Raw genomic sequence first — 25319 nt, 5'->3', positions numbered from 1 at the left:
GCCGGCTCGTGTGGGGCGTGACTAATGAGCAGCTGGTGCTGTGTAGCACCAGCCAATACGCGACGAGTTTGCAGACTGTGACCAATGCGGCCGAGCCGGCTCGCGTGGGGCGTGACCAGCGAGCAGCTGGTGCTATGTAGCAATAGGTGACGAGCACGCAATTTCAGCGTCAGTACGCACAAGGTACATTTACTTTCGTGTAACTTAGTGTGGTACTTTGACATACGTAATTTCACATGTTTGACATTACTTAGATGAATTGGACGTTTCAGACCGCCATAAACTACCCGTGTTTAATCAAACTCTTTTCTTTCCGTATTATTTGCAGTTATCAGATAACATGATTTACCAATAAAAAATTTTCAACCGCAGATTCAGTATCCTCCAACTCTGCCGAACCCGCACGCAGTGAGAGTTGGTCCGAATGGGCGTGGTCATGGCTGCCCACGTGGATGGACCGAGAGGGCGTGGAGGAAACACCCGCACCGGCTGCGCCGATACCGATTGCGTTCACTGCTTATTTGGAACACGTGGCGCTCGTGTTTAAGGTGAATATTACGCAAATCATAATAATCTTAATCAAATATTTAGTATGAATATAAAACTAGATATTATGCCATCGTAAAGGGGGTGCAAATTAAAAAAAAAGAATTATTGAAATTATGTCTATTGATGTATTAACTAACATCTTCCCAAAAGCAGCAAGGTCTTTTTTGTCGCGATGGTATATTGCTGTTTGGTTAAATAAATTAGGGTTGTAACGGAGGCCTACTTAGCGGAGGCGGAAGCGGATGCGGAGGTGAAGAGGTTCGCCTCCGCGGATGCGGAGGTTAACGGAGGCGGAGGCGGAGGTGAAATTTGTTGGGAAAATATAAATAAACTAGCTTTCCGCCTGCGGCTTCGCCCGCGTTTTCAAAAAAAAAACCCGCATAGTTCCCGTTCCCGTGGAATTTCCGGGATAAAACCTAGCCTATGTCACTCAGAAATGATGTAGCTTTCCAACAGTGAAAGAATTTTTCAAATCTGCCAAGTAGTTTCGGAGCCTATTCAATTCATACAAACAAACAAACAAACAAAAAATCAAACCTTTCCTCTTTATAATATTTGTATAGATGTATAGATGTATAGATTTATGATTTATAGAGTCAGCAACATTTATTTATATATATAATGTGTACAATTGTACATACATGTTCATGATTCATCTTAGTAATCAAAATTGACAAGAAGCAAATTTTATTTTACGAACAAAAGCTTTGCGGCTTTTTCACCTTCTAAGCGGTTTCTCAAGGGTTCGTAAATTAAACCGGCAGCACTAAATAACTGTTCGCTTGGCACTGAACTTGGTGGCGCCGATAAGTAAATGCGAACTATGGGAGCAAAAACTTTATATTTAATGTTATATCTCCACCACAATAAGGGATCTTCGTTTAGTTGGAGTTAGCCACAGCAAATTAGATTCAGAATCGTCGATCAGATCGAATAATTCGTGTAGTTTTGAAAGTTACTACAGTTATTCCTAAAGGTGTCCCGACGAATATACTAAAAGCCCCCGAGGGAGGGACACAAGCCGGCGGCGGGGGAGGGGGGGAAAGGTCTCTTTTTCAAGGTTTTTGCTTGTAACTCGAAATTTTTTTCATAATATCTCTTTAGTGACTTCTACATTAATTATCTACATTAAATTTCCTATAAATTACGTCTCAACATTTTTACTGTACGATCAATACTTTAGGAGATACAGAGTATTAAAGGTAAGAAAAATAAGAAACAACATAGTTTTACAAATTTTAATGATAAAAAGAAATAACATCTTTTTTTGCACGAGTATGCCGACTTATTAGTCAAATTGTGTTTCATCTTCGTCATCTTTATCACTAACATCGATAGGGGGTCCATTAGTACAAGCTCCTAGGCAGCCGTTACAGATAAGACTACACATTTAATGCCCACTTTTCGGCAACTGCATTTTCCGGAACATCCACTTTTACATCGGCAAAAAATTGAATTTAACAACGCTTCAGGAGCAGGAGGATCCAAGGTCGTGATTGGTTCTAAGTATCCATCGACTCTTCGCTTCCAACCCCATATTTCAGGAGGCAGTTGGTTCCCAAGCCACTCCTGTACTTGATGGAATACTCTGTAGGCGTGATATTTTGCTGACCCTTTGGTAGGGGGGAGGGAAGAAAGATCCGGTTTGGGCTTGGTACAAGATTTCAGAAAAACTGTGAATCGATGTCTGTTGATCAGACTGAGTACAGGGCGCTCGGTATACTGCAAGAAACATTTTTTCTCCGGCTTCTGCTATAACCTCCTGAGTTGACGTTGGGTCATAAAATACAGTTGCTGTTTCCTTTAGTGACGGCTTTTGATCAAAAATCTTGATAATTGATGTTTTTCCCTTCCTGTAAATAGCTGAGGTTGTATCACACCCACTGAAACTACTTCTTCCCTCCCCCCTACCAAAGGGTCAGCAAAATATCACGCCTACAGAGTATTCCATCAAGTACAGGAGTGGCTTGGGAACCAACTGCCTCCTGAAATATGGGGTTGGAAGCGAAGAGTCGATGGATACTTAGAACCAATCACGACCTTGGATCCTCCTGCTCCTGAAGCGTTGTTAAATTCAATTTTTTGCCGATGTAAAAGTGGATGTTCCGGAAAATGCAGTTGCCGAAAAGTGGGCATTATGTGTAGTCTTATCTGTAACGGCTGCCTAGGAGCTTGTACTAATGGACCCCCTATCGATGTTAGTGATAAAGATGACGAAGATGAAACACAATTTGACTAATAAGTCGGCATACTCGTGCAAAAAAAGATGTTATTTCTTTTTATCATTAAAATTTGTAAAACTATGTTGTTTCTTATTTTTCTTACCTTTAATACTCTGTATCTCCTAAAGTATTGATCGTACAGTAAAAATGTTGAGACGTAATTTATAGGAAATTTAATGTAGATAATTAATGTAGAAGTCACTAAAGAGATATTATGAAAAAAATTTCGAGTTACAAGCAAAAACCTTGAAAAAGAGACCTTTCCCCCCCTCCCCCGCCGCCGGCTTGTGTCCCTCCCTCGGGGGCTTTTTGTATATTCATCTGGACATCTTTAGGAATAACTGTAGCAACTTTCAAAACTACACGAATTATTCGATCTGAATAAATTAATTTTCCCATACTAAGTCTATTTTCTTTATTATATTCATTAATTAGTGTTTTCCATATCATGAGGTTGCTGTTGGTATCCATGCTGTCATTTTCCGATTCCTCTTCATCACTGCAATTCTTCAACATATCAGCCAGCCTGTTATTCATTCACTCACACTCCCACCACCCGCTTGGCCGTGTTCCCGCGGCTTAAGCAAACTCTCGACCATTTCACTTGAAAGCGTCGCTCCTTGCGCGTTGTTTGTGATCGTAAATGAACTTCCGATATGACTCCGCATAAATTTTGCGGAGGCGGATGCGGAGGCGGAGGTTAAATTCTTTGCGGAAGTTCCGCAGTAACGGAGGCGGAGGCGGAGTTCCGTTACAACCCTAAAATAAATTATCTCTAAGGGTTTTGTTCCATGTTTAATTGAACTATTTGCCACTAGGTTATGGAAGTAGACGGCGGTCGCAAACGTGCGCGCGGCGTTCTAGAAGTTTCCGCAACAGATGCAGTAGTTAAGAGCTCAGTGTGCTCGCCCACAACTCTGCGGGTGCAGTTCGGTGCTAGAGAGTTGGCGCTTGTGTCGCACGGCCGGTGTGTGTGCGGACACGTGGGCGTGGATGCGGTAATTAACTAACTATAAGAATATGGACTCACAATCAACTATCAATAAAAAGTGAAGTCCCATGTCCCCTAGTGGGGCAAGGGGCAGATGCATTATACATCTTTTTCACTGATCGATTTTCTTTAGGGACAAGTAGGTGATCAGCCTTCTGTGTCCTACCAGACCGAGACAATTTTTTTTCTTCGTCTCCACCGGGAATCGAACCCAGGACCCCTCGGTGCTACGCTCACGCGTCAACCACTGTACCAAGAAGGCGGCCTAGGATCAACTATCAATAGGTTGTCAAAAATGTCCAAATATACGCGAGAGTACGCTATGTATGATATGTCTATAGAAGTGTTGACAACTAGACTCACAATCGCCTATCAATAAGCCAAATAAAAACTCTGCCAAATACACACGAAGGCAGAGTTTTGCTACGGACAATTTTAATCGTGATTTCTTTTAAAAAAATAGCTTTCTTATGGAATAATAATTATTTATACTGATAAAGTATTTTTTGAGTTTATTCGTTATCAAAAATATAATTTACACAGTTGAACGAAGCACCGACGATATACCTCAGTAAGACGGGTGACCACGATGAAGATTGGTGCTGGACTGACGAGGACTTCAGTGAACAGAAGATTGAGCTTGGAGTCGCGGCTGAGGAGCAGTTAGGAGAACCACTGCCTACTGTACGTATAACCCATAAAACCTGTGAATCACAATAAATTTGGAAAATTATGCACACTATACATTACATTTTGTCAAGATAGTTAAGATTTTTTTGGAACTTTATTGTGTAAACAGTTATTAAATATGTAAAATAAAAATCGTCAATCATATTATAATATTTTTCTTTAGCAATCGGACAAAGTACCAGATTCTCAAACAGAGCAAACACAAGACCAAATACCAACAGAAACGGATGAAGCGAAAGAAACTTTCTGGACCAAAATGGCGCCTGTTATTTATGTAGAGTACAACCACGATAGAGTGCCCTCTGACAGACTTGTTAATCCGTATGATAATCCGCCGCGGGACTTTGAATATAGGTAACTATTTGGTTCCTTCGCTGTTAGGATATATTTCAAGATATGGTTCGTTCGTAACTTTCATTTAGCTTTATACTAAAAGATTGTAGTGATTTTTATGATCTATTAACGCCATTCTTTTATAAAATGAAGTAATCCTCGAGAGAGATACTAACAATTTCTGAAATTATCACATTGCACTGCACTGCATAGCTAAAACGTGATAAAACTTAACAAAATATTCCATTATGTCAAAATTCTTGCCCTATTTGAATGCACAATTACCCACAACATTATTTCAATAAAAATTATCATAATTCTTAGTGACTGGGTAGAAGACAGCGTTATGAAGATAGCTGTGAGTCCAATGTGTGTGCAAGTGTCTACTGGCCTGATACATCGGCTTGGCGTTATAAGGAATGCTTTGAATACTGTGCCACTATTTAATGATGAAGGTTAGTATATGTGGTAAGGGGAACTAGCTAGGTAACTTGACATAAGTGTTTATAAGTTGTAAATTATTTTCCTCTCAGAATGTAACTTGATTTAAAGCTATGGATAAAAAATATCCAAATTTGAGAATGCTAAATGGGATAACATTTTTATAGGAAATAGAGGTGGAAAAGACTTTAATACCTGTGTATTTTATACATCTACATATAAATTAATTTTTATATAATCTGCATAATTTCTATCGTAGAATTTGGTATTTAAACGGATTTAAAACATGTTTAATTACCCCCTAGATCCACCAACACGCACACTAACAGTAGAAGAATGTGACGCGCTGTCCGAAAATCTACCGCAACGTCGTATAGGTATAGAGATAGAGGGACTCACTATAAGGTTGATGCCCTGGGATCACTCGCAAAATGATAAGCCTCTAGAATCATCCATAGTACTTGATGTGGATCTGCCAGAAGCGGTGCTCAATGTGGCCGCGCCTTTGTATCCTTTACGGTAAGTTCGAGTTACTAATCACTATTAATATATATATAACAAAACAAAAATAAACTTACAATAGAAAGTTCCAGAAAGTACTACCACACGTTTTTGAATAACTGTCGAATATGCCGTGATAATTCAATGCCGTAATGTAGTCATTCCATATCATTTAAAATTTACCGATGCTTCTAGGGTATTAACAAAAACCATTTAATTTGTGAGCTTAAAAATTGCCCTTTCTGTTCTAAACTTAAACTTACCCTCTGTTCAATGCCTCTTTACCTGTAATCTTTTTCGTAGTTACTACGAAAACTAATATTAACCTCTCTTTAATTTTATTGTTTTAATTACTGTATTTACATATATGTTTACGGTACAAATAAATGTATTTTCTTCCTACCAGGGTATGCTCCGCAGCATCCCAAATGCCAGAAGACACTGGACCACTATGGCAAGGTGCCCGCCTCCATATATCTGGCTCTATAACCGCACTACAAGTTTCACTGATCTCGCTATCTGATGACAAGTCAAGACCTTGCGCACGCGCAGACGTTCGCTTCGTCACGCATTCGCTGTTGCATAGGAATTACTTCGCGGAAGATAGTGTAGCGTTTAGCTATAGTGTTAAGATTCGTGAGTGCTTTTTAAGTAGTAAACTATGATTAAATAGAAAGTAGAAACACACATTTTTGAACAAAGATATGAAATATATTTTAATTTGTTTATTTAAATTAGAATTTTTTTCTAGAATTTGAATTAATTTGGCATTTGCCTTAACGATATTTTTTTAAATTTTTAGACAAAAACTAATTTTTAATCTTATATTTCGTTTTATCTTTTTCTGCAAATCTTTCAGTGTGTTAACATTAAATGGATAATAATTTTTCATTATTGTTATGTTTTTAAATATGCTTTATTATTTAAAAGGTGAAGCAATAATGTGCGGTTCTTCAGCGCGTTTACAAGCGGCCTGGTACATTCCTATTTCGCTGTTTACTCAGAAAATATCTATGCCGTTAAAACACACCACCGTCGCTAAGGATGCTTTAACTGATGAGGGTAGGTTGAAATACTGTTTTAAACAACAGCTCTTGAATATTTTTATACAAGGAAATTAATTATTTGTTAGGTCTTTTGTCTTTTTAAACGAAGAATAATGATAGACAGTGGAGGTTTTAACTATTCTTTTTTTAATTTGCTATCAGAAGAATTTACTATGTTTAGTTATCATATTGGAAATGCATAGTATTCTTTTACGAACTTCGTATTGTGTGTATAATATGGTACTTTGTTCCAGAATCCGTAGCGTTAGAGCTGACACTAGAAGAGCTATCGTTACGGGGCTACATAACGAAAAACATACATACACACATTGTGACACTACATTCAGTACGAGCCACCGCGCTTCACGCACCGAGTGAGTTACTTGTACCTATTCAAATAAATTTCCATCAATTTTTTTTTAAATCTGTTTGTTATGTTGGATATTAATCGTTAGCACACGTTCACAGTTGACGGCGAGGAGAAACAAGCTTGGTTGCTTTCGGGCCCTGACATGCCCACGACAACGTGAGTATATACATAATAATAATTTAGTTAAATCAGTTTATTTCTGTTGTGTTAAAAAAATACAATCTTCAAAAAAAATTCAATCTTTTTTTGCAGACCGTACCTTCGCATTGCGTTTCAATGGTGCAAAGAGCCGACACCAATCGCGTTAGATTATATCGGCATTTGGCTGGAACCTATGGCCCTATGTGTCGATCCGTTGTTTGTAGCCTGGCTTGGGTACAGGCCGAAGGTTAAGATTACAGGTATTTAAATTTAATTTCAATGAAGTAAAAACAAAATTAGAAGACATTACAGACTTATAGATAGTAGATAGATCTGTGACTAATCGTTATCTGTAGGTAGTAAGTGTGAGTATTATCTGTTATTATGTAATTATTGATATATAGAATTTTTTCAGAATCACGATCTCAAACTTCAAACCTGAAAATGTCTTCATCGCAGTATTTATTGAAGCGGCGAACAACACCACCGGTAAGCATGTGGCTTTTAAAATAATACGGAAAAACGTAATTTATGTAACATTAGATATTTAATTCAGATTACGAGTGCGACCATTTTTTTTAATTAATTTTGACTAACTTGAAAATCAATGAAGATATTTGATGAATTTTTTGTGTAATATGTAAGTATGATGTAATATGTACGGAAATATAAAAAAAAATAATACCTAATTGCTAAAAACATGGTATAAAAAGAATATGAAATATTTGTCAGTCAAGCGGTAGAGGTGGTAGCAGATCAGGGTCTGGAGCCGAAGTCCACGTGAGGACTCGCAGCGTGGAGTCCAGCAGCGAGAGGAGCGATAAAAAGGAGCCTAAGCCTGCAGCTCCAAGTGTGAGTATGGATTAAGATCTTATGTGGTTAAGTTTTTTTTAAAGTAAAACTTTTATTATATCGTCTCAAACATTTTGGTCTGTGTAGCGCATGTCGCGTGACGGTCGGCTGCCGAGTAGGTATAAAGCAGTGTTCGGAATCGTACGATAATTATCGTACAAATACGATAATTTTGTGCCTAAGTTTCACTTTTACCGTGGTTTCATAAAACCACACAACATTTTTGGGATTAGTTGTCGTTCTTATAGTACAAAAGGAAAAGTTTTTAAACGCATGGTGCGTAATGTTTTATTTGGATGTGAGAGGAAAAATACGTGTAGAGAAGGTAAAGGATAGATTTATAATTTTATCATGAATTTTTATTTTTGTCTCAAATTGTGTCTCAGTTCGTTTTCATACGCAAATATTAATGTCACTGCTTATTCAATGTAGCTATGTTCAAAGTTCAAACCAAGTTAGAAAAACAATGTATCTCAGTTCAATGTTCAGACCAAGATTGGAAAGCAATGTTTACCATCCCCCATCTTATACGTGTTGCTGTACAACAATAAAAAATGACATAATTCAAAGGATTTGTTCACCCCCAGCCGCCGCCCGACGTATGGTGGTCAGAGGAGCGTTTACTCCACTTGCACGCTCGCCTCAAGCGCATGCTAGTGACGTTCGAGTGCGGGGTGGTGCTCGTGTACGTGACAGCGGCTAGCGCCAGTGCGGTGCACTGTGCGACCGCGCGCGAATCCATCGAGCGGCACGCGCTAGGACTCAACCGAGTACTGGCTCTGAGGTAACGTGTATTTTAATGATTCATGTCACACCGTGTCATGGGCCGTGCTGGAGACGGGAAGCAAATGAAACGATATCCATACAAATTTCAACGCCGTGCCAAGTTCAGACATGAATCACTTAACAAAAAGTATGCAATAATATTTGATCAAGCCCCGGCCTAGTCGCGACATGTGTAGCATAAATCAGCCTTTAATGAGGCAGGGTTGAAATTATATGTTTCACGCCCAACATTAAACATTAGTAACTTGCGAGAACAACCGCGAATGCGTTAGCGAACTTTTTAACCATAGATCCAGCGGGGCGACAGTCTTTAAGCGTCTTTTATGGCGAACGTACAAACGATTGTTTTTTATAGCAGACACTATACTCAGTATTCATTACATTCATAAAGTATAGTGTAATGTGTAATATAAACAAAATCCACAAAATTTATTTCAAAAACATTTCAGTCTCGGTCGCTGGTCGATACATTCCAATTCTTCTATGAAGCATCTCTGGCAAGAAATAAGGCATGATGGACCTACATTCCTTTCAACAAAAAGCGAAGACAGTAAGTATCCGATGATTTTAAACATAATTTCAGTTTGTTACTTTATAAACAATGGTCAATCGATAAAAGTTTTTTTTTAAGAATTCTAATAAATCTTCAAAATTAATACCTTCTTGCAGTAGGCGAATCGTTTCCCTGGAAGATACGTATCGCGGACGTATCTTGCTATACATTGGAGGTTCGCGCGGGCACAGAACGTTCTGGCAATGAGAAATCCGCCAGTGGACTTCGATCCCAGTTGAAACCCTGTCCAGTGGCCATGCCCAGGACTGTGCTCGAACTCGTGTCCACCACGATCACGCTGTCCGTGGTCACTAAGTCGCTGCAAATTAAGACTATACCGAGGAAAAGTGAGGTTAAGAAGAATACGGATACGAGTAAAGAGGATGAGGTAAGTTTCTGCTATTCTATAGTGTGTTCATTGTATGGGACTATTGCACGCCTCATAAGCGAAGCGTTGAGGTGGGTACTACTGTCACTTCGCGCAAAACATCTGATTTTTCAAACTTAAAATGTCTTTATGTATCATACATTGCACTTGTAAGATAATACATACACACACATATTAAGAAAAAACACTATTTTTAACGTTCATGATATTTTTGATGTCATTTTTGTTATTTAAACTAGTTAAAAAACAGTTTAAAAAAGTTCTGTCTTGGACGTCCGTGTGTCTGTATGTGCGGATCCTTTTTCTTGTTAACACGATAGCGACCGAAATACTTTACTAATCGAGTCTTTTTTTTTCTCTTACGCTTGAGTATGCTCAGGAATAGAACCCTTTCATTTTTCAGGGTCTGATTCGATGTGGTTTAATTGTCATTAAATAAACAAAAATAATAATTAATAAATATTTATTAAAAAAAAATTATGAGGCGTGCACTTTTGGATTTTCCAAATTATTGTAGTATACTATTGATGTAAGGGAAAATTTTGACTGATATTGGATTAATTTGTTAGTAAATAATGTATTACATAAGAATGACACTTATGAATGTTGCAGAAAGTGAAGTTCTTCACGGGTGGTGTTGATTTCAAACCGTCTTCGTTGAAAGAGTTCGTTCGGGGACCGGCTAAGTGAGATTTCTTTTGCTTTACCTTTATAACATATTGTCTTCATTAATAAAGATTTAATCAATATTACCCCTTTAATAATTTTGTCACTTTTCCAGGCGGAAAAAGCAAAGCAGTCCTGAGGTAAATATGAGCCGACTAAAATTATTTTTATTATTTATTGCCTAGCCAGTATATTAATAAGTTACGTACTTTATAGCCAAAAGAGCCTGAACCGGCGCCAGAAAGTGTGGAAAGCAATATAAAAACTGGTCCCATCGTGACTCTGGGAGTTAACATTTATGCCGACACTCCGCCTGTTACTGTACGCGTGGATAGTGACCAAGTAAGTAAACACATCTGACTTGAAGGATCAATTTTTATTCATGTACATTCTAAAAGAATCGTAACATAATTAAAATCCCTTGTTAATTTTCGGGTGTTATTAACTAGATTTAGCTCTGAAAAATAAGTGTACACAAATTTATTGATGACACAATTTTTTTTCTACTATTTTGACAAAGGAGAGAACATGGCAAAACCATGAGTCAAATTTAGACATATAAGGACTGGGTTTTGCAATGGTCATGAACGCGATCATATTCATATAAAACTAGATTTGATTGAGATCAAAGCTTTCATTGCATTTCATATACGTTTAAGCAAAAGTATGATAATATGATGGTTTTAGGTACACATGGTCGTGGTAGCGATACATTGTTTCACGCATGTATTGAAATTGTTACGGCGACCGCCCTTGGCTATTCCGAAACAGAGTTTTACATCAAAGGGTGGATCGCAAAAATCGTTTATAAGGTAAATATAATATTAAAATGAATTTTGTTTGGCAAATAGTTTGTTTAAATATAATACAAAATAAGTACTTAAAGTGTTACTATTTTTAATCTATTGCATAGCTTCTATCGCGGGCCTTGAGCGCGGGGACCGAATCCAGAAATTCCGTAACGAAAAACCTCACGCTCCCCACTCCGACGGGCACGGAGGTGTGGCTTGAAGGCATAGCATGCAATAGCTTTACCGCGGCAGTCCCCGAGTGCCACACGTCTTTTTTCTTTCAAATAATTGTGTTAATCTGCTCTAGGTCTGTGTCAGAAATAGATGAAGTGAGAAGCCTCTCTGAGGAAACGGAGAGTGGCAACCCTTCTGAGCTTATATCGATATTCGAAGCGCATCCAGAGAAAGACCGTATGTTTATATTATGTTTACTTTTGATTTCAATTCAATATCTCAATTGATATACTGTTAAATGCCTTTATTTTTTTGTGCTGTGTTCCTTCTATAATTAGTGGCTCTATGTATTTAAGCAAAGCTAAATGTAAAAATTAAGTATTATTTTTCTAATTTTCGTTTTATTTTCCTTAATGCCATAATAAATGTCGTTTAATTTCCAGCGATAAAAATGAAAACATTCTTCTGGTTCCAATGGGTGGTGAGCCACGCATCCCTAGTGTTCACGACGCCGACGTCCAAGCTTATTTTCGATATGGATGACGTCATCAGCAGTGTGGACTTACAGGAGCACTACAACCAGTTCAAAGTGAAGGTCGCTTCTGCGTTTGTGAAGCACTTGGACCGGTGGGTTGAGTAGTGTAGCGGATAAACTAATGATGACGTCATCTTTAGTGTAAAATTAACTAGCTGTCTGCTGAAATGGATATTTAAAGTTAGTTAACAGCAGTCAATTTGGAACGTTTATATCGATGATTTCGTAATTTGAGATTTTTTTTTAATTTGATTTAGAATGTATATAACATTTACGAAAATATAATTCAGTTATAATATGTTGAATAAAATTTACTTTCTAGGTCGGCTTAATAAGTATTGGCTATATTCGGTTTAGTTTGATAATAAACAACAAAAAGGCCAATTAATGACTATTAGCTATCAGAGACGGGTCTTTAGTCTTCTACATTCACTTTCAAGCAATTCAGAGCAATTCTTACTTCATTGCTTTTATAATAAGGTTTCTTTTTGCAGTTACTGAAGGCAATTCAAAGCACTTCTTACCACATTTCGTTTATAATAAGGTCTCTTTTCGCAGTTACTGAAGGCAATTCATAGCACTTCTTACCGCATAGCTTTTATAATAAGGTCTCTTTTCGCAGTTACTGAAGGCAATTCATAGCACTTCTTACCGCATAGCTTTTATAATAAGGTCTCTTTTCGCAGTTACTGAAGGCAATTCATAGCACTTCTTACCGCATAGCTTTTATAATAAGGTCTCTTTTCGCAGTTACTGAAGGCAATTCATAGCACTTCTTACCGCATAGCTTTTATAATAAGGTCTCTTTTCGCAGTTACTGAAGGCAATTCATAGCACTTCTTACCGCATAGCTTTTATAATAAGGTCTCTTTTCGCAGTTACTGAAGGCAATTCATAGCACTTCTTACCGCATAGCTTTTATAATAAGGTCTCTTTTCGCAGTTACTGAAGGCAATTCATAGCACTTCTTACCGCATAGCTTTTATAATAAGGTCTCTTTTCGCAGTTACTACAAGCAATTCAAAGTAATTCTTACTTCATTGTTTTTATAATAAGGTTTCTTTTCGCAGTACTGGCAGTGACGAATGGACGCCCGGAGTGCTCGATGGCAGAGTGTTGGAAGCTCGAGAGCCGACTAACGCAAAGGAAGAGAGTCACTTCCTCGCTGTCACTATAACACAAGCTTTGTGAGTTGATATTTAAATTAAATTGTCGCAGATTGCTAAATAAAAATTGGGCAACAAACTTCCTTTCTTTCTACTTTAAAAAATCTTTTATTTTTATATGATACTAGCTTTCCGCCCGTGGCTTCGCCCCCGTTTTCAAAGAAAAACCCACATAGTTCCCGTCCCCGTGGGATCTACGGGATAAAACCTATGTGTTAATCCAAGTTACCCTCTATATGTGTGCTAAATTTCATTGTAATCGGTTCAGTAGTATTTGCGCGAAAGAGTAACAAACATACACATACACATCCATCCCCACAAACTTTCGCATTTATAATACATATTAAGTAGGATTAGTAGGATAGGATTTGTGATAATAAATTTCTTTTATTAATTATAATTGCAGAATATCCAATTTACCTGCTAGTTGGAAAGAGGAACTACATCCGAAGCTGCTAGAACAAAACGCAGTAAGTGTTTTATGTCTTTAGTAAGATTATTTCAAAAGTAGTATGAGACTATTAATTTGACTGTTTGATGTTCACAAAAATGATTCTTCTTCTGACAGTAGTAAAATTCAATATACATATTTTTAATGTTCTTCAGTTTTTTTTATTGCATTTCTTTTATGTTACTAACTGTTGATTATAATTTTCCTATAGAAAGAAGATTGCATGTGGGAGATTTACGCGACTCTAGCGCCTCTAGAAGTTGTGTTGCGACCGATTGTTCTAGAACAAATCGTGTGCTTACTGAGAGATATGGCGCCGAAATCATATTGTCCTTTGAAAAACGAAGAGATCAGGTGAATTTTATAAATATAATAAACTGAGAAATTTTTCTTGGGTAATATAACTATTGCTTGAACAATCTTATAGTATGACGTAGGATGAAATAAATTGAGACAAAAAAACGTAGTAGGAATATAGGTCTATTTCAGTAAATATACCTATATTTCTACTACGTTTTTTAATAAGCCAGTGCTTATTCTTAGGTTTTAAATTCATCTTCCATAGAAATATTGCCTATCGCTATACTTATACGACAAACATTATATTATTTTCTTAAAACTGTTTTATTACCCAGGCAAAGCCATTGGCAATGGCCGTTCTGCTACGTGACAGCGGGAGGCTTGCGTCTCTTACTGACTGATGATATTGTCACCAATGAAGATGACACCATTATGTTTATTGTAAGTACTCGATAAACCTTTAAATAACCAATATATAAAATATATTACATGAATATTTAGTTTGCCCTATGAAATGTTTAACATATGATATGTTTTGTTTTCAGATTGGCAAAGTAACAGTTAATCCACACCCTGAAAATCCTATATGCAGGTAATGTACAATATTTTTATTCATTCTCGAACCATCTTCAAATAAAAGAAGGATACACATTTATTCTATCATAGATTGATTTATTTTCTATAATATTTTATCATCTAAATGTTACAAATGTGATACATTTCTTATTTCTCAGACGTGTTGTAAACCCTGGCACAGAAAACACGTGGACGACGTCAGGTATAGGAATGGAGGGTCGCCAATACGAGATCTTGTTGAAGAATATAGCAATACGATCCGCTAGGTTCAAACAACTTGTTAACCAAGAGGTAATAATTTTGGATACTAGGGTTTTAATGGATACGGCATATGAACGTTATAGATTATAATTATTGATTGCTGTTTAACATCAGAGTAAGTATGAAGGTTCAATTTAATGTATAGATTCTATAAATATATAAATGTGAAGGTGCTTACAAAATTATTGGATTGCTGTTCATTTCTATACATATATCAGTACGCCTTTTTCGCGATTTTTAATATTATGAAGTATAATTTTTAATTTGTGGCGCCAGGCAGTTGAATCAGAAATTCTAAAGACTACTGGCGGTGAGAATCCGGCGTTAAAATGGAGTCAGACCGTGGTTTCGCCGTGTATTACACCAGTATTGCATTCGTGAGTATTTATATATATCCCACTTTCAGATAATTTAGTACAGGTTATATTTCGCTTATGCATTCCTATTTCAGCACTCTTCTAAAAATAACTTTAGGGCTACGATAATCAATTATGTAATTAAATTGCTTTTATTAGATGTTTGAATTTCGATTGCTATTTTTTTATTTCTTAATTTTGTTGCACGTACGTTTAGAAAATGGAAAGTAAAATTGTATTTTTCTGTGATTCATTTTAGACAATCGTTTTGAGTTGTAATATATCTAATTTACTTCAATTTTTCCGCAGCGTGGACGTAAGTTGCGTGCTAGCGCCCGCATTCTTCCACTGCGGAGCGCTAGCGTGCGGGCCCGCGGTTGAAGTGAACCTTGTAACAGACTGTGCCATAGAGCTCAGCGTGGATAGACTCGGCGTGGCCCTGCTCATATTGGAACACGTGGCTGCTGCTTTGGAACCCAAGTAAGTGGTGGAGTGAATAATAGGTGTAAAAATATCATCACATGTATAACGTGGATGTAAGTTGAGTGATCGCGCCTGCCTTCTTCTTTTTAGTTTATGAGCGACAAGAATCGAAATGTATCATATCAATGTATGCTGTCAAAGCTTTTTAACTGGGAGAGAATGAGTAGGTAATTATTAAATTTCGTACTTCAGAAGTAAATACAATTATGATATTTTCAGAGAAAATTCGACCGCGCTTATAGAGGACGGTGTATGTCCGTACGTAGAGGTTATCATGGACCAAATGAGTCCAGATAACTCGCCCACTGATAGCGACGCTACTATATCTGAGGGTAAGCAAAAAGTACCAATAATTTCATTTTAATTTTTAAAATTGACAAATTTTTTACTTATTATTAATGTTATTGTTTCTTTGAAACTTGATCAAAATTTTAATTAACACATTGTTTAACAGAAGATCTGTGAAACATTGTCATTTTGAAGTTGAAACTGCAATGAATTTTTAATTATTCAATTCATTCAGAAACAACAAAAAGCGCACCAGAACTAAGCCGTGCCTTCATGGCCGACTCAGGAATAGATACAGTGACTTCGCAATCGACGTACAAATTCGGTCGGAGGGAACCATCTGCGCCTCTGAAGAAATCTGTGTCCATTGCCTTCACTGATTATAAGTGAGTAATTGTATAAAATATTGTTTAATAATATTAGAAACTTTCATGCCCCATAATAATTATAGACCGTATTATCGGGTTTTTTAATTAAAAGTAATGTCTTTCAAATTTCAAGCAGATACTTCTACTAAACCATTTTTACCAAAATAACAGAGTCATAATCCTGTTTGCCGTGATTATATTAAATTTTTTAACAAATTGTAATCCTTTATAAATCAAAGTGAATTCCAACGAGGAGCAATTTTTTATACAACCGTTCCTTCCAGTGCAAAAGCATCAGACTACCTAGAGCTGTTCGTAACAATGGGCGCGATAGATATATCTCTATACGCGAACGACACGGGTTCCCCGGAACTAACGCCACTCCGCAGTCCCGGGTCGTACCGCCCGCCGCCCCGGGAACAGGCGGACGAGCCTGTGCTTAAGGTATTGTTAAGAATTTACAAGTTTTACGAATTTTTGAGTATTGAGTAATACCGAATTTTTTAAGAAATGCCACAAAAAAAGTGTTGTTTCTCCGTCGGAAACGGAAACTCTTTGATTCGTCGTTCGTTAGGTCTCAATTAAGTGGTCAATTGCATAATCTGCAAAATGCCCAATAAATCTGCAAAAATATAGAAACAATCATGTAATCTCTGCTTTTAGCGATCAAGATAGGTTAAAATAAATAAAAGGTGAACATTTTTATTCGTTGTGTTATTCAATAATGAAACCATATTATTTTATGTATAATAGGTTGTAATAGACGAGAGCAAAGAGGCCAAAAAGGAAGACGCTCAAAGTTCAGCGACGGCAAGCAAAAGTCTGACAGATACGATACGTCATGCCGATCTCGCTCAGCGCAAGATTGATCTCGCTGTAAGTTAATTCTTTTTTTCCTACTTACTTTTGCTTATCACATGACATAGAGACATTGAACAAGGTAAAAGTTGCAAAGATAAAATGATTGTATTTTTGTTATTTCTTCCAGAATGTTCTACCACTAGCTCGTAAAACCGAGGGCAATTTACCACTCTTACATGTGACATTGCATCAACCGAATTTGTACTACTGGCGACGAAAGACCAACCGAACTATACAGGTATTTAAAATAATACTTATAGATTGGCTCTTAATTACCTCATGCTCTTTTCATTTGTTTTCAGATATCATTTTTAAGTGTATCCAATTTTTTTGTTATCTCTTTTTACTATATGCTCAACATTGTATATAATCTACCCATTTGTTACTGCACAGCATAGCAATCATGTGGACCTAATGCTATCTCATTTATCATCTGTTTCGGCACGATAAACCAAGCGTGTGAACCCGATATTATCCAATTTGTTACCTATTTGCATGTTGACTGGTTGCTACTTGCTATCATCGCATGTTATTCATGGCAAAGGACGATCCATTTATCCGTTACTAGCTTTCCACCCGCGGCTTCGCCCGCGTTTTCAAAGAAAAACCCGTTCCCGTGGGATTTCCGGGATAAAACCTATCCTATGTGTTAATCCAAGTTACCCTCTATATGTGTGCTTAATTTCATTGTAATCGGTTCAGTAGTATTTGCGTGAAAGAGTAACAAACATCCATACATACAAACTTTCGCCTTTATAATAGTACTAGATTTCCGCCCGCGGCTTCGCCCGCGTTTTCAAAGGAAAACCCGCATAGTTCCCGTTCCCGTGGGATTTCCGGGATAAAACCTATCCTATGTGTTAATCCAAGTTACCCTCTATATGTGTGCTAAATTTCATTGTAATCGGTTCAGTAGTTTTTACGTGAAAGAGTAACAAACATCCATACATCCATACATCCATACATCTATACATCCATACATCCTTACAAACTTTCGCCTTTATAATATAATATATTAGATATATTAGATTAGGATTAGGATATTATCTTATTCAAAGCAAGCGAGTTTTCCATTGCTATTATCTATATATCTATTCCCACCAGATATCCCTCTTCAACTTGTGGGTCGGTCTCGGCGGTGGGCAAGCGGACGCACAATGGCACTGTCCACTATTTAGTGCGGCGAAAGGCACAGCCGATCCCGTCACGGATATACCGCCCGCGCTTGCGACGCTACGGGTTGAACTAACGCCTGGTGAGTGGGAATTTATTTATAATTAAAATGAAAAAGATATGAAGTTGTAGCAAAAAGGATAGGTATAGACTGGGGTAGATCCCTTTAAAAATAATGAAAAGTGCAAAAAAATCGCAGTCGGATGAAACCCATTAGAAAAGGAGGGGAATATGAATGTACCTGATTTAGTAAAAGCTCATTTTCACACTGTTTGTATGCATTTCCTGAGAACATTTACTATGGTAATGTTTATTTTTTTTACACCATATGAAAGTAGAGATTTCAATGAATAAAAGGCTCCCAAGTTTTTGAAAAAAGCTGATATTTTGACGGGTGACTTTTCGATTGAAAATTAGGTTGTTTTTTTGGTATTAATTAAAAATAAGGCGAAAAAATAAATATTTTCAATCAAATAAATTACAGTGTATTTGGGACATAATAAAGCAAGTTTCCACCAAATTTCGTAGAAAAAAAAAATTTTTGAAGTAGATAAAAATAAAAAATCAAAAACTTGTTTTTTTTAATTTTTCACCAAAATTTTGAGGTTATGTGAAAAAATTGTCAATACAAAAGTTGTAGACCTTTTTATTACTTACAACTTTGCCATTGAAATTTTTTCCGTAGGACTTGTAGTTTTGTCGGAAATCGAGAGAAACCATTTTTTTCTCTTAAAAGCTCCACCCTCCCACTTCCCGAACTCGGATTGACCGTAATTTATTTTTCCTTTTATTTTCATCATATTCCCCTCCTTTTCTAATGGGTTTCATCCGACTGCGATTTTTTTTTTGTTTCAAAAATTATCTACTCTAGTCTAGTAGGGGGATAAGTTGTAAGAAAAGGGGGCAAGTAGAGATAGCAAAGTTTTATTACATATCACTCACCATACATTTAAGTATTGGAGAATATATTTTTTTTTAATTTACTATAGATATATGACCAATAATAAATGAACAGTGAACACACACAGTCTGGATATATTGAGAAGTTAAGTTCCGTTAACTCTTAATTAAATTGGAAATATAACGAAAACGCACTAATATATGAATGAACACAATCAATATATCAATGGTTTTAGATATTACATGTTAAAATGTGTATTTTTGTATATAATTTGTAGGTAACTACGGCAGCAATTCAAATTCACGTGGCTCAGTGCAATTGGACGTAGAGCGACCTTTACTTTTCGAAGTGTCTACCGACCGACTGATACGGCTCAAAGGAATAATGAAACTGGTTAGTTTTGTTAAGTTTAAATTCCTTTATGTGACATAATAAATTATAGATAAATATTTTATTGAGTTTGTCATACATTTCCATTTTTTAACCAGGTTAACAAAAATCTTCCGCCTCGCAAAGATGACTCACAAAGCCGCGCACCTAAAGTTCCTGTGCTGTACAAATTAAGAAGATTTATGGGTAAGTAACCTTTAAATAACTCATTTGCAAATAATAATGCATAATTTTGGCTGCATTCGCGATTTTCTAAGTTTTGTGTGTTTAAACGGATGTCATGGCGCGTGATCCTTATTCCTTCGCGTAGTCTGAATCTATTTCGTTTGCGAATAAAGTCTGGCGTCTCTTAAAATGCGCGCTGAATTATCTGTACTTACTTTTGCGCACATGCTAGTGACCGAGATGAATGACCGACGTCCTTCATTATGCTCGCAAACATATTCTGTACGAATACATGCACGCTAGTGATCGAAGTACCCTCATATAAGTCACTTAATATAACCAAAATCCCACAGTCCGCAACAGCATAGACAGCATAATAGCGCAAACAACCCAAGTGGCCGTGCGCGGGGAGTGGGGTGCGGCAGGTTGGGAGACAGCAAGCGCTCAGTTGGCCGCGGGCAGCAAGCCGGAGCGGTTGTGTTGCCGTGCGCTGTTCACAGCGTTGCTGGCTACTGCCGGTGCGCCCAGTGACAGGCGGCATGTGCTGCTGCAGCCGATGGTGGCCGGGTATGTGGTAGATTATTTGATAATAAGTAAGTACCCGTAGATTCGTCCGCAAAACAGGAAATTCCCATGGAAAGGAGTATTATCGCTGCAAAAAGTACCTCATTCTAGCCAACAGCCTCATACCATCCAACTAAAAAATGATACCATACAATTGTACTGTTGCAACGCGAAAGAAAGACAATAAAAAATAACATTTTAAAAAGGTCTAGTCCAAAGTTTAAGTTTGATTTAGATGGAAATTGCAGGAACTGATCTTTTTCAAACTCAAACTCAAACATTAATTTATTCAATTAGACTACTATTTAGAAGCACTTTCGAATCGTCATTACATACATAAGTATTTTTAACATTTACCAGCGATTCGGAAAGCAGTATCTATGGTGAAGAATCGGCAAGAAACTCCATAGTTGCTCTTTTAAAATCATGTCAATATTACATAATATGTAATTTATATCTAACTACACAATATATCATAATATGCCAAAGAACTGTCCTGTGGTTTTTACGCGACAACCCTCCATGATTTTTATCGTCCATATATTCCTGTACGCTCTCTGAACTAGTACATTTTTTATATAAGTTTTAAATCGTTTCGTATCTTCCAGTATACGATTAGATGCAACATGGGAATCATGGCGTCGTGCTGAAGGTGGACTAGCAGCTCGAGAACCTAACATTCGTCTTGCAGTAGATCTAGACCGTATGGGACTGGATGTAAGACCTGAAGATCTAGCCGTCATAGCACAGTTACGAGACATTCTGAAAGAGCTAGGGGAAGACGCTGAAGTTAGTACTTTCAAGTATATTTTTAAGCTAAATAAATTGTATAAAGATATAATTTCCTTCATTTTGACTAAAACAGTTAGTTTTAATCCTACTTCCTTATATGAATCTAGGAAATATATAGCGAGAAAAGCGAAGCATTTGTTCAACAAACGGGTACTAGCGTCTCCGGGCTGTACCAAGCCGCCAGCGTTCATCAACCTTCCTTCATATCCATTGAAGGCCGAGATAGTGCCGATCATAATTATTATAAGGATGATTTAAGGTAATATTGTTATCCACTCATAACTAAATTTTTTTTTTTATATATGTATAACTCAAGTTTTTCTTAATTTATAAACCCCTTGAATTTTTTATTAATAAAATTGACCGAACAGGAGTGGAGCATTCAAAATAATATCTGGTGGTCAGCTACCAATGGCGTACCAGATAATGCTGCAAGGTGACTCCGTATCATGGAGGTATCCACACCCCAGAGCTATCACCAGACTAATAGCCTTCCCTCTACCAGGACAGGTATGAAAAATAATAAAATATTTGAATTAAATAGTATTTTAAGTTTACAAACTACAGTTGATCAACAGTGTTGCTGGAAACGTTTTTTTTAATGTTGACGCTTCTCGATCGAGAACATTTCAACATGACACTGTTTAAAATACACACTTGTATTTTAAATACAAGCGTTTTAAAGATTTTGAATCCTATATAGCTAAGATTAAGATAAGAATTGCAATATCTTGATATTTCTTGTTTTAGGAAGAAGAAATAGAATGTGTGCTAGAATTATACAGCCCACTGCTGTGTCGTTGGGAAACACACACCTGCTTCAAGTTGCCGATACACGAGCAAAGGGAATTGAAACTGAACGTTAGAGCTAATAGTAAGTTACATATTAAGCCTCCCAGATATTTGAAATTCATAGTGTTCATATGTATTTTGATCGGTTCAAAGTTCACAATGATCTTAACGAAATATAAAAATGCTTTTCTTAACATATGAAATATTATATTAGATTACTAACCTGATGATTCCGCTTTTAGATGCAGTATTTGCTTTAATGTGGCGTGTTAGAGTTTGTTCTCATTCGGATGCGAATGCGCCACCATTCGAGTTCGACATGAGGAAGTTTATGCCCAGTCGAGATCCAATGGTAAGACTTATTTAGCTTTTTAATTAATTAATTTTGATTATGATAAAAATGGGATGTTGTCTTTGAAAAACAAAATTAAATATAATAGCCTACGTCACTGGAATAATGTAGCTTTCTGCTAGTGAAAAACTTTCAAATCGGTCCAGTAGTTTCGGAGCCTATACATTTCAAACAAAAATACAATGATAAAGGCTAGTTCAGTTAACTAAATATTCAATATAAAGGTAAGTTTAGTTTACCAATACTTTACATTAGTCAATATCCAAGATAATCCAAGATCCAGTACACTTTTCAGTCATTCGACCAGCCGCCAGTATGCGACTATTACCAGAAGACAAGTCCAATAACTGGCGAACAGTTATCAGGCGTACTCAGAGTGGATTCCTACTTTGCGCCAAAACTCTTGCCGAGGTTTAGACTAGCTCTGCGCATGGCCTGCCTCGAGTTTAATGTGCATAATGCGCTGCCGAAGATTGATAGGTGATTATGGTTTTTAATAGTAAGAAAAGTGTGGGTAAGAATAATTGATTTGAAGTGGTTAAGAGTGAAATGGTAATAGAATGTAAGATTAGTAATGAACTAGTCTTAGGCTTGCATTACAATTAGCACCTCTATGAATATTATATGCAGATAATTTATAAAAATTAAATTGCGTTAAAAAATTGCATCTATATTTTGAGTAAATTATGCTAGATAGATGGAGGAAATGAATTATAAAATAGATAAAATACCCTTAAAAATTAAAAGATTTAAGGCCAAACAGTCCTAAATACTTTCCGTATCAAAGAGTAATTATTTACCATTCTGTAAACAGGGAAGCAAGTAATCTAGAAGGTTATTACGTGTCTCGTCCGCTGTCTCGCAGTCACCGCACGTTGAGCGTGCGCGTATCGGACGCAGCGCTGCATTTGCTAATTGCGTCTTCGCCTAGAATTATCTTTGATGCTAAATTGTCGTAAGTATTAACTTTTATATTCAACTATTATATTCAACGATAAATATAATCAGGAAAAAAGTAAACAAATGCCAACAGTTGTTATTGCTACCCTTCTGTTATCATATGTTATTTACGATCTGAATAAAATATGAGTGTTCTAAGTTTATTTGAATGAATGTATGTATTATAGGTAAGCATCATCCACGACTTATATTATAAAATCATATTATTAAAAATAAAACTTATCAGCATCATAATAGATGATGTGAAATGTATTCCTTACTCTGATTCTTTACATTATCAATTACAATAGAATATAAATAAATAATTGTCACCATCACAGGAGCGACATAATAGACAGTTCTACGGGTGCAATGGAGCAGTTCGTCGAAGAGTTCCGTACTGAGGGTATTGTCGAAATGGTAACAGAACCACGGTTACGGTTACGCGCAAGTGATATACGTGCGGCGTTACATTTGCAACGCGTGTGCACGCTACGAGCGCTCGTGGACGACTGGGAGGTTGCGTATCATCAGGTGAGTTTTTTAATATCAAGGTGTTTTTTAATGATATTATTATATATACATATATAAATCTCGTGTCACAATGTTTGTCCTCAATGGATTCCTAAACCACTTAACCGATTATTATAAAATTCGCACACCATGTGCAGTTCGATCTAACTTGAGAGATAGGATAGTTTAAACATGTAGGTACCACGGGCGAAGCCGGCTCGGACCACTAGTGATTTATATAAAACCTATCCTATGTCCCGGGGTAAAAAGTAGCCTATGTCCTTTCTCGGGTATCAAAATATCTCCATACCAAATTTCATGCAAATTGGTTCAGTAGTTTAGGCGTGATTGAGTAACAGACAGACACACAGAGTTACTTTCGCATTTATAATATTAGTATGGATTTAAGTGGTTTAACCAATCAACAGAGTTTATCTATGATCAGACACAAACACTTTGCAAATTTAACAAATATTTTTTTATCTATTTAAATTCTACAAATAATACATTTGTATTGATACCCGTTATTAAAAAAAACAACATTATCTGACCAATATGTACGTATCACAAATATATAAAGACTCCAAAATCCACCACTTTCATGTAAATGGATGAGGAAAATGTATGTTTTTTATAACACCTAAAAAACATTATTATAGTCGCTGAACCGTTCGCGAACAAAAGAAACCGAACACAAACCCCCAAAGGCATCTTTGGACGGTCTCATCTCGCTTTGGGTGCATAACAACTGCGCCATTGCGTTAAGAATCGGTCAAGAAGGCACCGAAGAGGTTATACCACTTGGTCCAGGAGTCAGTTTGGCTTACAGGTAACTTACTTGGATAATATAACTTGAATATATTTTTATTGATTCTTATACTGCTAGTTATGGATCCAACATGTAAGTAAAGTTCATAGTAAATATTGATGTTAAACAATATTGACCGTTTACTATTATTATTAAATATATTCTAGGTGGCGGTCAGCTACGGCTCCGAAAATGTTAAGATTCGCTTTAGCAGGTCCTTCCACTGAATGGCACTGGTCTACTAGTGAGTGAACTTATGTTATTAATTATTATTTAGAATAACTATAATTGTTTCTGTTTTCAAATTGCTGTGTTTTCTATAATGTTTAACTATGATATTAGTTCTTTTTGCATAATTATTTAAGCTTTTCCAATCAATGTTGCAGTATTCACACACGCTTTAAAAGATATTTCTTTGATATATTAAACAATTAATATAAATATGAAACAGGCTTACCATTCACTGAGGGAACTCGACGCGTTCGGCTCGAAGACGCAGAAGATCTTGTAACAGACTACAGTGGGGGGATGTCGCTATATGTACGTGTGGGGGAGACTGGGGCGAGACGGGATATGTACCTCGCTGGAAGGCTGCTAGTGGTCAATATGCTGCGGCTGCCTCTATTGTATAAGGTGAGGAAATTATTCATTAATTAACGCGTTTAGGTGTCTCCTTCTAGTAAATGTGAGGTGTAAATTACTATGTACTACTAGTGAGGTAATAAAATTCATAGCTAGCCAAGTTTTGTTAAATGATGAAACTTTGTGCGCAATACTTTAATAATTAATTA

At 36.7% G+C, this 25319-nt stretch overlaps 1 protein-coding gene across 1 annotated transcript in view; it reads left to right on the top strand.

The window, feature by feature from the left end:
* Vps13B (vacuolar protein sorting 13B) overlaps positions 1 to 25319 on the top strand; it is a 45020-nt gene that overhangs the window by 2482 nt on the left and 17219 nt on the right. The window contains exons 7-56 of the mRNA XM_090105990.1: positions 373 to 548; positions 3590 to 3769; positions 4306 to 4446; positions 4616 to 4806; positions 5110 to 5240; positions 5532 to 5745; positions 6134 to 6363; positions 6658 to 6789; positions 7028 to 7147; positions 7242 to 7299; positions 7396 to 7544; positions 7700 to 7773; positions 8017 to 8136; positions 8724 to 8920; positions 9372 to 9472; positions 9592 to 9863; positions 10476 to 10549; positions 10645 to 10669; positions 10746 to 10871; positions 11217 to 11341; positions 11628 to 11731; positions 11938 to 12121; positions 13100 to 13216; positions 13602 to 13665; positions 13858 to 14000; positions 14282 to 14387; positions 14492 to 14538; positions 14681 to 14813; positions 15060 to 15160; positions 15449 to 15619; positions 15842 to 15954; positions 16146 to 16296; positions 16563 to 16722; positions 17032 to 17154; positions 17267 to 17377; positions 18244 to 18394; positions 19491 to 19606; positions 19702 to 19789; positions 20122 to 20335; positions 20941 to 21121; positions 21232 to 21383; positions 21496 to 21634; positions 21875 to 21998; positions 22159 to 22268; positions 22564 to 22748; positions 23083 to 23223; positions 23549 to 23741; positions 24380 to 24549; positions 24696 to 24772; positions 24980 to 25161. Coding sequence (XP_089962116.1) covers positions 373 to 548; positions 3590 to 3769; positions 4306 to 4446; positions 4616 to 4806; positions 5110 to 5240; positions 5532 to 5745; positions 6134 to 6363; positions 6658 to 6789; positions 7028 to 7147; positions 7242 to 7299; positions 7396 to 7544; positions 7700 to 7773; positions 8017 to 8136; positions 8724 to 8920; positions 9372 to 9472; positions 9592 to 9863; positions 10476 to 10549; positions 10645 to 10669; positions 10746 to 10871; positions 11217 to 11341; positions 11628 to 11731; positions 11938 to 12121; positions 13100 to 13216; positions 13602 to 13665; positions 13858 to 14000; positions 14282 to 14387; positions 14492 to 14538; positions 14681 to 14813; positions 15060 to 15160; positions 15449 to 15619; positions 15842 to 15954; positions 16146 to 16296; positions 16563 to 16722; positions 17032 to 17154; positions 17267 to 17377; positions 18244 to 18394; positions 19491 to 19606; positions 19702 to 19789; positions 20122 to 20335; positions 20941 to 21121; positions 21232 to 21383; positions 21496 to 21634; positions 21875 to 21998; positions 22159 to 22268; positions 22564 to 22748; positions 23083 to 23223; positions 23549 to 23741; positions 24380 to 24549; positions 24696 to 24772; positions 24980 to 25161 — 6887 coding nt within the window. The remainder of the gene's footprint in view (positions 1 to 372; positions 549 to 3589; positions 3770 to 4305; positions 4447 to 4615; positions 4807 to 5109; positions 5241 to 5531; positions 5746 to 6133; positions 6364 to 6657; positions 6790 to 7027; positions 7148 to 7241; positions 7300 to 7395; positions 7545 to 7699; positions 7774 to 8016; positions 8137 to 8723; positions 8921 to 9371; positions 9473 to 9591; positions 9864 to 10475; positions 10550 to 10644; positions 10670 to 10745; positions 10872 to 11216; positions 11342 to 11627; positions 11732 to 11937; positions 12122 to 13099; positions 13217 to 13601; positions 13666 to 13857; positions 14001 to 14281; positions 14388 to 14491; positions 14539 to 14680; positions 14814 to 15059; positions 15161 to 15448; positions 15620 to 15841; positions 15955 to 16145; positions 16297 to 16562; positions 16723 to 17031; positions 17155 to 17266; positions 17378 to 18243; positions 18395 to 19490; positions 19607 to 19701; positions 19790 to 20121; positions 20336 to 20940; positions 21122 to 21231; positions 21384 to 21495; positions 21635 to 21874; positions 21999 to 22158; positions 22269 to 22563; positions 22749 to 23082; positions 23224 to 23548; positions 23742 to 24379; positions 24550 to 24695; positions 24773 to 24979; positions 25162 to 25319) is intronic.

Source organism: Colias eurytheme, chromosome 1 (assembly GCF_061535395.1).
Source record: "Colias eurytheme isolate Ceu_HAF_F1 chromosome 1, ilColEury1 Martin Lab GWU primary, whole genome shotgun sequence".
In the NCBI taxonomy this organism is placed as follows: Eukaryota; Metazoa; Arthropoda; class Insecta; order Lepidoptera; family Pieridae; genus Colias; species Colias eurytheme.
The sequence above is the reverse complement of the archived record's forward strand: the minus strand, read 5'-3'. Positions and strand labels throughout refer to the sequence as shown.